The sequence below is a fragment of the Mizuhopecten yessoensis genome, unplaced genomic scaffold (assembly GCF_002113885.1).
Source record: "Mizuhopecten yessoensis strain PY_sf001 unplaced genomic scaffold, ASM211388v2 scaffold6169, whole genome shotgun sequence".
In the NCBI taxonomy this organism is placed as follows: Eukaryota; Metazoa; Mollusca; class Bivalvia; order Pectinida; family Pectinidae; genus Mizuhopecten; species Mizuhopecten yessoensis.
Window position 1 is genome coordinate 582,986 of NW_018406415.1, and position 14,946 is coordinate 597,931.

The 14,946-nt window shown below is 34.7% G+C and overlaps 2 protein-coding genes across 6 annotated transcripts in view; both read right to left on the reverse strand.

The window, feature by feature from the left end:
* Positions 1-4,918: 4,918 nt before the first annotated feature.
* LOC110451745 (M-phase inducer phosphatase-like) lies at positions 4,919-13,072 on the reverse strand. Its single transcript, XM_021499914.1, has 7 exons — positions 12,899-13,072; positions 8,517-8,666; positions 8,072-8,218; positions 6,952-7,050; positions 6,391-6,518; positions 5,934-6,051; positions 4,919-5,530 (listed from the first exon to the last, which is right to left on the reverse strand). Exons 1-7 carry the CDS (start codon positions 13,070-13,072, stop codon positions 5,399-5,401), a joined length of 948 nt encoding a protein of 315 aa, XP_021355589.1. The 3' UTR covers positions 4,919-5,398.
* A 75-nt stretch (positions 13,073-13,147) lies between these two features.
* LOC110451777 (M-phase inducer phosphatase-like) overlaps positions 13,148-14,946 on the reverse strand; it is a 28,146-nt gene continuing 26,347 nt past the window's right edge. For all 5 annotated transcript variants that reach the window (XM_021499947.1, XM_021499948.1, XM_021499951.1 and 2 more), the window contains exons 9-10: positions 14,532-14,649; positions 13,148-14,128 (exon numbers count right to left, since the gene is read on the reverse strand). In XM_021499947.1, coding sequence (XP_021355622.1) covers positions 13,997-14,128; positions 14,532-14,649 — 250 coding nt within the window. In that variant the 3' untranslated portion in view covers positions 13,148-13,996. The remainder of the gene's footprint in view (positions 14,129-14,531; positions 14,650-14,946) is intronic.

The window sequence follows — 14,946 nt, forward strand, 5'->3', positions numbered from 1 at the left end:
CCCCGAAAATGTCACCGAGACTGGAATAAAGTGTGCGTTTTGTAGGCATGAAATATTGCATACTGGCTGGTATTTGTTACACATCTTGAACTGATCATACCTGGCACCATTCCTATCTCTGAAATGCCTTAACTGTTTAAAGCGAAAGTACTCCAGTGATTCTAGATTTATTTACATTTGACCTTTGGCGATACACAAGTTAAGACTAGAACAAACTATTTGACCTCTGAATCTACCGAGACCTTGACCTTGGACATACGGACCACAAAATGGCACGCGACACAACGCCTTATCATTCTTCATAGATCCGTAAAGAGATATGGCGGGTTGCTATGCCTATTTCCCCAAAGCTATGTTACGCTAGTGCGCGCATCCAACCGTGCACTGTTATGACGCGTCCTCGGGTATTTTTATACAGGTAGCAATATCGGAATCCCATGTCTAAGAATAGATTATTGTAAACAGACCACATATTTGGTATTTCGGCATTATTTGTTGGTGTTTAAGCACTTGATATAATTACTATTGCCAGTTGGAGGGTAAAACAATTCATAGATTTCATCAAAAATAGTGTCTTACCTACAAAGCATAGCTGTACTGTACACGTGTACAGGGATTTGTTGACATGCTTCGATAGAGGTATGTCGCACTAAATAGTAAAGAAATTTTTACTAACAAAACTGATAAATCAATAGGTATGTTATTAAAATGAAAACAAAATTTTCCATCGATTTAAAAAACCCACTATTGCCTTATTAAAGAAAATGATCACATGCCTAAATATTTAAAAAAAAAATAACTGAAGGAGGATTCGAACCTGCACATTTTATTTTCTAGTCGCAAGTAAACTGCGTTACACATTCGGCTACATAGAACATATAGATATTGGCAATTACAAACTTATTTAACCCGAGAAACACCGGTCGCAGTTTAGAGAAACTTGATCACCCCTGTTTTTCATTATTTTGAGCACTTTCCCAAAGGAGGACCACTTTTCCGTAATACGATTTGTTTTTGCAAATTACATCACAGTCACAGAAAGTTTATTCAAATGTTGGTCCTCGGATGGGAAAGTGTTGAAAGTATTTTTTAAAGTCCGGGAAACCCCATCACTTTCATAGATATAGTGTATATGGCTATATTTGCAGTATCATATTAGCAATATCTAATTTCTCAGCAGTTTAAAAATTCATATTCAATTGGTTTTGTATACCTTTGAAACATTTTTGATACCCGAAATGTTTTACTCCTTAATTTTTTCCCCCGTTTTCATAACTGCCGACTTAGGGAAATACGGGCAGTTTTCCGCCATACCTCTTTCATCGAACTTTAATCTCGGCGAAAGAAAAAGATGCGTGCAAAAGTCATGACAGGTACGAGGTATCGATACCGTTATATGTAACAACAACTTATAGGTAGGAATACTACACTTGCATCATACATGACCTTTGAAAACAATTATTTACGTATAGTATTGCTGTCTTGTCCACTAGTTGAGTCCGACATGGCACATTTACCGAGACCTTGACCTTGGACACACGGACCACAAAATGGCACGCGACAAAACGCCTTACCATTCTCCATAGATCCGTAAATTTCATCGAACTTTATTCAGCGAGTCAGAACTATGACTAGGAAAATGAATTTGATCTTTGACCTCAATGTTGCCTTGACCTTAGGTGTATAGACCACATGAAAAATGGTATGCGACACACTGCCTTTCTATGTTCAATGTAACCTTAACCTTGGCTGTTTGGATCCAATAGTTGTACGCAACACAACGCCTTACCATATCCGGTATATAATGTATCCAAAGATTACATTGAGCAATTTTCAGAGAGTCCAAAGTTATGATTTTGAACTTAGACCTCAGTGTAACCTTGACCATACAAGCTACAGCTTCATATCACATATAATTTTAACCGAAATGCGTTGATACCGTAAGTACGCATGGGTTTTTATTAATCTTACAATACGTATATTTAGACTCTAAAACTGTACTTTTAACATATATTTAAGACTGTATCTTCAAACGCAAACAGAGTCTAACGATGATGTCATGTTATACAAGGCGGAGAGGAGAAGCGTCCTAGTGACGCTGACCTTTAAGCGTTCGTTCTCATATGAATACAAATTTCTTTAATAATTATTTAGGAATCTGCATCAGAAATGTCAATATAGCTTGATGAATGTAACCTTAATTTTGTAGGGTTGTATAATGGCAGTGCCAAACAATGATAAATGATTTAAAGGGGCTGGTCGGGGGGAAAATGTCATATTTGCTAAAATGGCATACACATGTTTAAAATACCTTCTTAAGAAATATACCGATACAAATTTTGCTGAAATTCACTCCCTAAGAGTAAAAATTATAATTATATTAAAGAAATCCTAAATCGTCACCTGACATTCTAAAACTCTCAATTGACCCAGATCAGTGATGTAACTTTACCGCACGCGCATCATCAACAAGGCCAAATGTAAATATCGCGGCGAAAGAAAAAGATGCATGCAAAAGTCATGACAGGCACGAGGTATCAATACCGTTATATGTAACAACAACATATGGGTAGGAATACTACACTTGCATCATACATGACCTTTGAAAACAATTATTTACGTATAGTATTGCTGTCTTGTCCACTAGTTGAGTCCGACATGGCACATTTACCGAGACCTTGACCTTGGACATACGGACCACAAAATGGCACGCGATAAGTTTAACCGAAATGCGTTGATACCGTAAGTACGCATGGGTTTTTATCAATCTTACAATACGTATATTTAGACTCTAAAAACTGTACTTTTAACTTATATCAATGACTGTATCTTCAAACGCAAACAGAGTATAACGATGATGTCATGTTATACAAGGCGGAGAGGAGAAGCGTCATAGTGACGCTGACCTTTTTAGCGTTCGTTATCATATGAATACAAATTACTTCAATGATTATTTAGGAATCTGCATCAGAAATTTCAATACAGCTAGATGAATGTAACCTGAATTTTATAGGGTTGTATAATGGCAGTGCCAAACAATGATAAATGATTTAATATATATATAATTTGAAGATTTTTTTTATCTGGAACACGAGACGGGGGAGATAGTTGATCCCCCCCCCCCTAAAATAGTCGACAAATTTACATTTTCAATTATTCGTATATAAAATCAAAAGATGCGATCAAATCAGTCCAACATAACATCGAAGATTTTCCCAACAAAAAAAGACAACGAAAAAATAACACTGACTTTTTAGCCTTTTGGATATCATCACTTACAATGCTTCATAAATGTCTAGTTAGGTTTAGTATCACTGAATCAGTTATAATGGCGGAAGAGTTCTATTTCAGAGTTGTTTGAACTCCTATATATAAATTAAGACGGTAAAGCAACTTGAAATCAAAATTCGGTCAGTTGCAATATATTTTATATTTTATTTTGATTCTATGCTTTTACAAATCATGGAAAACAACTTTGATAAAGTGTATAGGATTGGTTTTACCAAATTGATTGGCGGGCCTCGTGTTTATTATGGTTTATAATGGCAAATGATACTTTGAATATTACATTTTAATAACTTGATTGGAATTATAACCCTGAGTTGACAGTTTGATACTTTGAAAAATTTGAGCCAGCCCTACCCCCAAGGGCTGTAGGGTGGGGCCCAAAGGAATCAGTGTGCTAAAATTTCTTCATTTTCCTTGTTTAGAATCAGAGGTACTAGTTTCAAATTCTTTTTAGTCTTAATTCTGTATGCTAGATATTATATAAGGTGGTTTTATTGTTTTTTTGTCACTGAATAATATCTTATGGGACCCTTGTTGTAAAATCAATCGAAAAATAAATCTAATGTAGAGCACAATTCATTCTACATACTGAAGTAGAGTCAATACTTTCGGAGATATCTGTGCTATTTTTTTCGAATAAGTCTTGTTTATTGCATTTTGGATGTTTCTCTTTACAATATGTACGTGTATATCGCGAGTTTTCCGACGTATTTGGTGGAATGACTTTTCGTATGTCCAAGCGTGCTAGAAAGGTCTGCTGAGTATATTTACCAATTGAAGTGACATTACAAGACAACATCCTCAGTAATCAAGCACAACAAAAAAAACAATGTATGCGATAATTCAACAATTTATTATAACAATATAAGTTAAGATCGACAGATTAGGAAGAAAAAGCTTAGAAATAATAAAAAAAGATTCTCATAAATCTTTTCATATATCTTTTATCTCTCTTTTCTCCCTCATTCCTTTTCTCTCATTCTTACTGTCTTTCTTCTCTTCATCTCCTCTCACCCTGTTTTCTTCCATCCATCTTTCCTCATTCTGTCCGTTTCTCTCCCTCTTCTCATTCTGTTTGTTTTCATTCCCTCTGTTTCCCTCTTTTTCTCTCCCTATCACTGTTTTTTCCTCTTTCTCTCTCTCCCATTCTGCTTTCTCGGCATTCGTTTCTACATACTTTACATACATTGACCTTTGTATACACTTTGTTTACATACGTAATACTATATATAATATATTAAATAAATACATATACAACTACACTTTTATATATTAACTATATACATATATGTACACATATATATATATATACATTGTACACGAGTTTACATTTGATTGTGTATACAAGTTCCAGTACACTTTTGATGGAGAGAAGAGATAACGTGTTTGAAGGAATGAGAATAGATGAATGGTGTAGAGAAATTAAAGACTATCCAATTTAAACTGTAGCTATATAAAGACAACACCGCATTTCATTCCACAGTACCCAACAATGGAAACAACCATAATTTCCTGGCAGAAATAACAATTTTCAGTCACTGCTTTAATTATTTCAGGCTTTTCAATCGTTCGAAGGAAATTTTGAAAATAAAATAAAAAACAATAAAACACAAATTTGAATATATTTTGGTAATTTTATATAGAAATGGTGGGAGAATATAATCATTTGATATATAAAATAATCTGTATTTCTTCGTGTCAATTGAGTTCGGGTTGGATTGCTATGCTCCGGAAAAAATGAATATTTACAATTAATCTTTTACATAGGTACAACTACGCCGCATACACACACATATACAGCTATTTAACAATTTCATAAATAGTAAAATAAATAGTCACACATTATGTACACGACACACACACATAGATAGCACTTATAACATCAACATTTTCAAATTAAATGAATTGTTGATAATAGTTCAGGGGAAAATATCATGATCCATTTCAGAAAGTTTTAGTCCAGTTTTAAATAATTCACTACCCGTTTTAACGATTCCCTCTCTTTTGAAAATTCACTGAAAATCCAGTAAGCATCGGATGAATGCTCTTCTCGGGAGTTCCAGTCCGAAAAGTCAATGCAAAATTGTCTGTATTTTATTCATTCATTGATCTAAAACATGAGGCGGCTTGACCTTTTCTTCTGTCCTGCGCACCACGACTTGGACTTGGAGCGGAAGTGACGCAGGTCATCGGCGTGGTTTCTGTCAAGCATAGGTTTGTAGGCCATGGGCTTGCACATTTCCTGCAAATCAAAAGGTAAAACAATTGATAAGTTGTTAATAATAGTTTCCAGTCACACTTTATAGAATTTTCTAGATAATACAAACATGGGTTTCAAACTGTAGTAATATCCGTTCTGAATTTACGTATGTCTGTTATTTTAATATTATTTGATAACACTAATCGCTTTATTCTTTTTTGAGTAATTTCTATTTTCTAGTCTATTTTTGTTTCCATATGTCAGGCGCATAAATAAAACAAAATTCAACTTTGAAATCAGTGCCACATTTCAAATCTTATCATATAAATGTCAATACATATTAAAACCTATTCTATCATGTCAAAATGTAAATTTAAAAAGTCCGGATTCGTACAATCAGATTGACCGTCGCAGATGACATCAAAGGATAAGACGACATATTTACCTGCTTAGTTTCGTAGAAAGCCTTGTACCCATCATGCAGAAGGTACACTTCCGGGTAGTTGAGGAGTGGGTAGTTGTCAGTGTTCATTTCCCTGTCTTTGTTCCTGAGGAATCGGCACCTGTAGACAAAGGAGAACATTAAAATACAATTCTATTGTTTCAAATATACTGACATAAAACAATGAGAGCTATTTTGAATAGTAAGTGTTATCTTGAATGTGATCGACTGACACCGTTTCAAAACATTTCGATCTGTTTATTATTATATTAATTTAAACATGTTTTATTTCTGCCGGTACACAAAGAAAGTTTTTGGCACTAGTTAAGTTTAAGATCATTAAAGAACTCAAAATTTGAAACGACATTGTAATTATTTCGAAACTAAAACAAACTTGTGTACATTGATTATATGAATCGCTTCCGGTTTGAGATGATAATGTAACAACGTCATTACTTACATTTTTGGACCTCTCTCGGACGAAAATTCGCAGTGGAAGATGAGAATATCCCGACGGTCACCTCGGGCAACCTCCCTATCCTTCAGCAGCTCCGTAACTTGGTCTCGTGTGTATCTGTTCTCGGCATTCTACAATCGTCAAACAAAGCGGTTAAGGAATGTCAGGGGACACTGGTCATGGTACAGTGAACAGGAAATTTATAAAAATAGATTTTTCTATTTAGGATAAATAAAATAAATATTGAGCTTCCGCTCGTGTTTTCTATCAATCAGTATGACTAGCCAAAACTTTTTTTTAAATGGTTACATATAGTCATAGTGTTTACACTTTAACAGTGCTTATTATGAACTAAATATAAAAATTATGTATACTAGGCAAGGGTACGCACTAGAAGTTACAGTTAATGGGGAAACATCATTTTTCTTCTGACATCGGAAACATGAACTTTGTGAGATGCATCGTAGAGCAATACTTGTGTAATACAATAGGGTCGATGTCAAACAAACAGTGTTGTCTACATGATACACTAGTATTACAGAAGTAAAACGCCAACCTCCTTACCTTAATGTGTCCTCCTTCATACTCATAGGGGTAACGGCAGTCAATCACGCGGAAACTGCTGACGGAGTCGTCGAACTTTCCCGCCAAAACATCAGACATCTGAAAACAATTTTAATATAATGAATAAACCAGATAAATATTATTTGCTGGGTCCCAACTGGTGAGATTGTGGTAGTTTATGAATGTTTCGACTGTCCAACAACTTAGTCCAATAGTGTCGATGCTATTAAATTCAAGTGACAGTTCAGTTGAAAATGGCGTATTCGACATTTCATGAGGGAATGATGGAAGAGAATGTCCTAGGGACGCGCATTTTATTATATGAATCGAAGATTCATGACAACAGAACCCTCTGTAAATGTTGCTGAACTTGTTCCAGTTACTTTGTCAGGGATTGAAAAAAAAAATGGAAGCTAATTATTTTGATAACTAAAACTTCAGTTACAATGTTCTTACACTCTGTTGGGTGCACTTACCGTTTCGGATGTGATGCTCTTCAGGTCAGAGTGCTTGCCAGGGATTATGGGTAGACAGAAGGCTTGGGTTCCGTTTCCGATCAGGTCCTCCTCCTCCACAAGTCGCTCCACAGCAGTAATGACTTCACAACGTGTGAAAGGTTCAGCCTGGAAGAAGACGTCACAACAATGTAACAGATAAGAAATCTAAATTTTAAATGAGGTGCAGGCATCAATGCAAAGTTCGCAAAATGGAAACTTTATCAATTTAAATGGACTTTCTTGAGTATACACTGTTTTCGAGGCGTCTTTATTCAAAGAAACTGTATTGTGACGTCATAGTTCACGAAATAATTTTCCCGGGCAGAAATCACATGAAAATGTATTGACTTCCTGACGTAAAATAAACGTTTTAGTAGAAACAGATATAACTCTCGTTAGGTTATTTTCAAATTGTAAAAGACATGTATATGTTTGTATTGTAACAATTTTCCCAATNCCATTTTATTATATGAATCGAAGATTCATGACAACAGAACCCTCTGTAAATGTTACTGAACTTGTTCCAGTTACTTTGTCAGGGATAGAAAAAAAAATGGAAGCTAATTATTTTGATAACTAAAACTTCAGTTACAATGTTCTTGCACTCTGTTGGGTGCACTTACCGTTTCGGATGTGATGCTCTTCAGGTCAGAGTGCTTGCCAGGGATTATGGGTAGACAGAAGGCTTGGGTTCCGTTACCGATCAGGTCCTCCTCCTCCACAAGTCGCTCCACAGCAGTAATGACTTCACAACGTGTGAAAGGTTCAGCCTGGAAGAAGACGTCACAACAATGTAACAGATGATAAGAAATCTAAATTTTAAATGAGGTGCAGCCATCAATGCAAAGTTCGCAAAATGGAAACTTTATCAATTTAAATGGAGTTTCTTTAGTATACACTGTTTCGAGGCTTCTTTATAAAAAAATAAAAATGAATGGAAATCGTGGAAAACAAAACTCAAAATAGAGTGAGGAGAGTTAAAGACACGCGTCGTCCATAATATTGATACATCTTATTTACTAGCTATTAATTCGCATCTAGGTTTAATTACTACCAATGTAAACTTACCCCAAACGATAAAGATTTCGTCAGTGGTTTCCTGGATTGGTTCTGTTTACAAGAGTCATCTAATCTCGGTCGCTTGGAGATGGAACCGTCGTCAATGAGAAACTTGGACTTCTGGAACAGCGTTCGTCGGCGACAGTGCGACTGTGACATCTAGTGGAAAAATAGAAAAACAGTAATGTTAATGATCGTAACAGTATTCATATCATGACAATGGAGAATATTGGATGGTTGGTGTACAGAAACTATTATCATTTATTGATATTTTTATTTTTATTTCTTCTTCTTCAGTAAATTTAAAAAAAATGTTGATTTTATGTTATTTTACCCAATTAATGACTGAAAAATCTGGTTAAAATGGAAAGTAAATATATTTGTTGATAAATGAGGTTTTATAATATTTTTTTCTGTCAGTTCAATAACAAACAAAAGGTCGCACTACACTTTTCAGTTTCCGAAAAATGTCCCACTTAGGCGACGTAACGGGAATAACGTTGCGTAACAGTTAGATTGTCAAACATCAGTGGATAACGTAAATACTAATAAATAGAATTGTAGAAGTATAGTCAAAACCGCATATATCTGACGGTGATACTTATTCTCTGTTGACTTATGTACAGCAAAAATCTAAAAATAGGACAACCGACTCGTTCTGAACGATGGAAATAATTTCAAGAATATAAGCCATCCCACAACCCCGCATATATCTCCTCCTTCTAATCCCGGGCAACTTTTAAAATTAATTTATTTCAAAACAATTATAAAAAAGTGTATGAGCTCATGTTGATTAATCTTCTTCTTCCGCACGGTAGCATACCAGAAGGTCATACAAAACAATGCAAAAAATATATGATAAAACATCTAAAAAGCGACGTCATATACCATAAAAACGACGTCATATACCATAAAAACGACGTCCTTTTACGTTACACAGGTGTCACCAACATATTTTGACCCTTCACAAGTTTCAACTTTTTGTTTTGTTTTCTCAGATACTTAACAATCAATGTAGCAACAGGCTTTGTCAGAATTAAAGACAATAAGCTTCATTCTTCTTCTTCTTCTTCTTCTTCTTCTTCTTCTTCTTCTTCTTCTTCCTTTACAAGGATCAGACTAAAAGGTTTGAGTGCACTTGATCCTGGGAGGTGGCATTAAAAATGTTAAAAACAATTATTTTTGTAAATTTGTACTATTACAACTATCATAAGATAAAAACAAAAAACACTTTATGGAAGGTTGAAACTAGCAAGGGCAGACCTGAAAGAGTTCAGGTTTGGCTCTAGTCCGAATTATTCTGACGTTTTATCGACTTTTTCATATCGGTCAGTCGTCGATTAACGTCAGAACTCCGGCCCTCTATAATATGCGGGAAATATGCGACCCGCGCCCGGAGCGCACTTCAAACTGATATTTTAGGAACAAATCGTCACTTTCACACACATGTCGCACATGGATCGAAAGATCTATTCTTTATGCACTAGGTGGTATCAATAACATGTTTCAAAGATCATTACGAAAAGTATTTTCCAACGTTTTCTATACCAACCCATGTTTTTAATGGAAATTAGGCCATGAGCAATGTCACATGACTTGACGAGATCTCGCGTTAACGAAGGTATTTCCCAACGTTATGACGTAGGCCGGCGAGATTTTAGTCACGTGGCATTAGAAGGCGGGGCTATAAAAATAAGTAAGTTTGAAAAAATATGTTTTTCGTGATTGTATTGGTTGTTTGAGGCATGTTATGTATGTTCATCACGTGCATCAAGAATAGATCGTTCGATCCATATGCGACATGTGTGTGAAAGTGACGATTTGTTTCTAAAATATCAGTTTGAAGTGCGCTCCGGGCGCGGGTCGCATATTTCCCGCATATTATAGAGGGCCGGAGTTCTGACGTTAATCAACGACAGACCGATATGAAAAAAGTCGATAAAACGTCAGAATAATTCATACTAGTTTGGCTCCTGTGCTAGAAACTTGTGGTATATAGCTGTAAATATGTTCGTCTTTTTAACATTTGCCCAAAACTAGGTCTATGTGGTTTCCAAATGACATAGGATTTTTTCTCCGGCTGATTGCAAAATTTCTATTTCAAATGAATTTAAAAAAACCCACCCATCTATACAATATAATGAATTCACCGGTAATGTAGAAAGCTCTAAAATTTTGTTTTAATGAAAAAGTATTTCACGTTTTCAGTAGTGAGCTGATATCTCAGCTAAAGGCTTCCTCCAGACCAAAGTGCAGTGACGCTTCACTATAAACATTTCTGCGAGTCAGTTTATGGAATCGTCCATGTATATAAATAATCACATAGTCTCATTATTAAGATAGCATCCCATCTTAATTGAATTTAGGGTGGAGGCGGGTAAGAAAACATAAAATAAGTAAAATTAACGGATTATGCTCCCCGAACATGTCACCGAGACTGGAACAAAGTGTGCGTTTGAAGGCATGAAATATTGCATACTGGCTGGTATTTGTTACACATCTTCAACTGATCATACCTGGCACCATTCCTATCCCTGAAATGCCTTAACTGTTTAAAGCGAAAGTACTCCAAGGATTCTAGATTTATTTACTTTTGACCTTTGGCGATACACAAGTTACAGACTAAAACAAACAATTTGACCTCTGAATTTACCGAGACCTTGACATTAGACATACGGACCACAAAATGGCACGCGACACAACGCCTTACATTTTTCATAGATCCGTAAAATTTCATCGAACTTTATTCAGCGAGTCAGAACTTATGACTAGGAAAATGAATTTGATCTTTGACCTCAATGTTGCCTTGACCTTAGGTGTATAGACCACATGAAAAATGGTATGCGACACACTGCCTTTCTATGTTCAATGTGACCTTAACCTTGGGTGTTTGGACCCAATAGTTGTATGCAACACAACGCCTTACCATATCCGGTATATAATGTATCCAAAGATTTCATTGAGCAATTTTCAGAGAGTCCAAAGTTATGTTTACGAACTTAGACCTCAGTGTGACCTTGACCATACAAGCTACAGCTTCATATCACATATAATTTTAACCGAAATGCGTTGATACCGTAAGTACGCATCGGTTTTTATTAATCTTACAATACGTATATTTAGACTCTAAAAACTGTACTTTTAACATATATTTAAGACTGTATCTTCAAACACAAACAGAGTCTAACGATGATGTCATGTTATACAAGACGGAGAGGAGAAGCGTCATAGTGACGCTGACCTTTAAGCGTTCGTTCTCATATGAATACAAATTTCTTTAATAATTATTTAGGAATCTGCATCAGAAATGTCAATACAGCTAGATGAATGTAACCTGAATTTTATAGGGTTGTATAATGGCAGTGCCAAACAATGATAAATGATTTAATATATATATATTTTGAAGATTTTTTTTTTATCTGGAACACGAGACGGGGGAGATAGTTGATATAATTTATATATAAATTAAGACGGTAAAGCAACTTGAAATCAAAATTCGGTCAGTTGCAATATATTTTATATTTTATTTTGATTCTATGCTTTTACAAATCATGGGAAACAACTTTGATAAAGAGTATAGGATTGGTCTTACCAAATTGATTGGCGGGTCTCGTGTTTATTATGGTTTATAATGGCAAATGATACTTTGAATATTACATTTTAATAACTTGATTGGAATTATAACCCTGAGTTGACAGTTTGATACTTTGAAAAATTTGAGCCAGCCCTACCCCCAAGGGCTGTAGGGTGGGGCCCAAAGGAATCAGTGTGCTAAAATTTCTTCATTTTCCTTGTTTAGAATCAGAGGTGCTAGTTTCAAATTCTTTTTAGTCTTAAATCTGTATGCTAGATATTATATAAGGTGGTTTTATTGTTTTTTTGTCACTGAATAATATCTTATGGGACCCTTGTTGTAAAATCAATCGAAAAATAAATCTAATGTAGAGCACAATTCATTCTACATACTGAAGTAGAGTCAATACTTTCGGAGATATCTGTGCTATTTTTTTCGAATAAGTCTTGTTTATTGCATTTTGGATGTTTCTCTTTACAATATGTACGTGTATATCGCGAGTTTTCCGACGTATTTGGTGGAATGACTTTTCGTATGTCCAAGCGTGCTAGAAAGGTCTGCTGAGTATATTTACCAATTGAAGTGACATTACAAGACAACATCCTCAGTAATCAAGCACAACAAAAAAAACAATGTATGCGATAATTCAACAATTTATTATAACAATATAAGTTAAGATCGACAGATTAGGAAGAAAAAGCTTAGAAATAATAAAAAAAGATTCTCATAAATCTTTTCATATATCTTTTATCTCTCTTTTCTCCCTCATTCCTTTTCTCTCATTCTTACTGTCTTTCTTCTCTTCATCTCCTCTCACCCTGTTTTCTTCCATCCATCTTTCCTCATTCTGTCCGTTTCTCTCCCTCTTCTCATTCTGTTTGTTTTCATTCCCTCTGTTTCCCTCTTTTTCTCTCCCTATCAATGTTTTTTCCTCTTTCTCTCTCTCCCATTCTGCTTTCTCGGCATTCGTTTCTACATACTTTACATACATTGACCTTTGTATACACTTTGTTTACATACGTAATACTATATATAATATATTAAATAAATACATATACAACTACACTTTTATATATTAACTATATACAGATATGTACATATATATATATATATACATTGTACACGAGTTTACATTTGATTCTGTATACAAGTTCCAGTACACTTTTGATGGAGAGAAGAGATAACGTGTTTGAAGGAATGAGAATAGATGAATGGTGTAGAGAAATTAAAGACTATCCAATTTAAACTGAAGCTATATAAAGACAACACTGCATTTCATTCCACGGTACCAAACAATGGAAAACAACCATAATTTCCTGGCAGAAATAACAATTTTCAGTCACTGCTTTAATTATTTCAGGCTTTTCAATCGTTCAAAGGAAATTTTGAAAATAAAATAAAAAAACAATAAAACACAAATTTGAATATATTTTGGTAATTTTATATAGAAATGGTGGGAGAATATAATAATTTGATATATAAAATAATCTGTATTTCTTCGTGTCAATTGAGTTCGGGTTGGATTGCTATGCTCCGGAAAAAATGAATATTTACAATTAATCTTTTACATAGGTACAACTACGCCGCATACACACACATATACAGCTATTTAACAATTTCATAAATAGTAAAATAAATAGTCACACATTATGTACACGACACACGCACATAGATAGCACTTATAGCATCAACATTTTCAAATCAAATGAATTGTTGATAATAGTTCAGGGGAAAATATCATGATCCATTTCAGAAAGTTTTAGTCCAGTTTTTAATAATTCACTACCCGTTTTAACGATTCCCTCTCTTTTGAAAATTCACTGAAAATCCAGTAAGCATCGGATGGATGCTCTTCTCGGGAGTTCCAGTCCGAAAAGTCCATGCAAAATTGTCTGTATTTTGTTTATTCATTGATCTAAAACATGAGGCGGCTTGACCTTTTCTTCTGTCCTGCACACCACGACTTGGACTTGGACCGGAAGTGACGCAGGTCATCGGCGTGGTTTCTGTCAAGCATAGGTTTGTAGGCCATGGGCTCGCACATTTCCTGCAAATCAAAAGGTAAAACAATTGATAAGTTGTTAATAATAGTTTCCAGTCACACTTTATAGAATTTTCTAGATAATACAAACATGGGTTTCAAACTGTAGTAATATCCGTTCTGAATTTACGTATGTCTGTTATTTTAATATTATTTGATAACACTAATCGGTTTATTCTTTTTTGAGTAATTTCTATTTTCTTGTCTATTTTTGTTTCCATATGTCAGGCGCATAAATAAAACAAAAATCAACTTTGAAATCAGTGCCACATTTCAAATCTTATCATATAAATGTCAATACATATTAAAACCTATTCTATCATGTCAAAATGTAAATTTAAAAAGTCCGGATTCGTACAATCAGATTGACCGTCGCAGATGACATCAAAGGATAAGACGACATATTTACCTGCTTAGTTTCGTAGAAAGCCTTGTACCCATCATGCAGAAGGTACACTTCCGGGTAGTTGAGGAGTGGGTAGTTGTCAGTGTTCATTTCCCTGTCTTTGTTCCTGAGGAATCGGCACCTGTAGACAAAGGAGAACATTAAAATACAATTCTATTGTTTCAAATATACTGACATAAAACAATGAGAGCTATTTTGAATAGTAAGTGTTATCTTGAATGTGATCGACTGACACCGTTGCAAAACATTTCGATCTGTTTATTATTATATTAATTTAAACATGTTTTATTTCTGCCGGTACACAAAGAAAGTTTTTGGCACTAGTTAAGTTTAAGATCATTAAAGAACTCAAAATTTGAAACGACATTGTAATTATTTCGAAACTAAAACAAACTTGTGTACATTGATTATATGAATC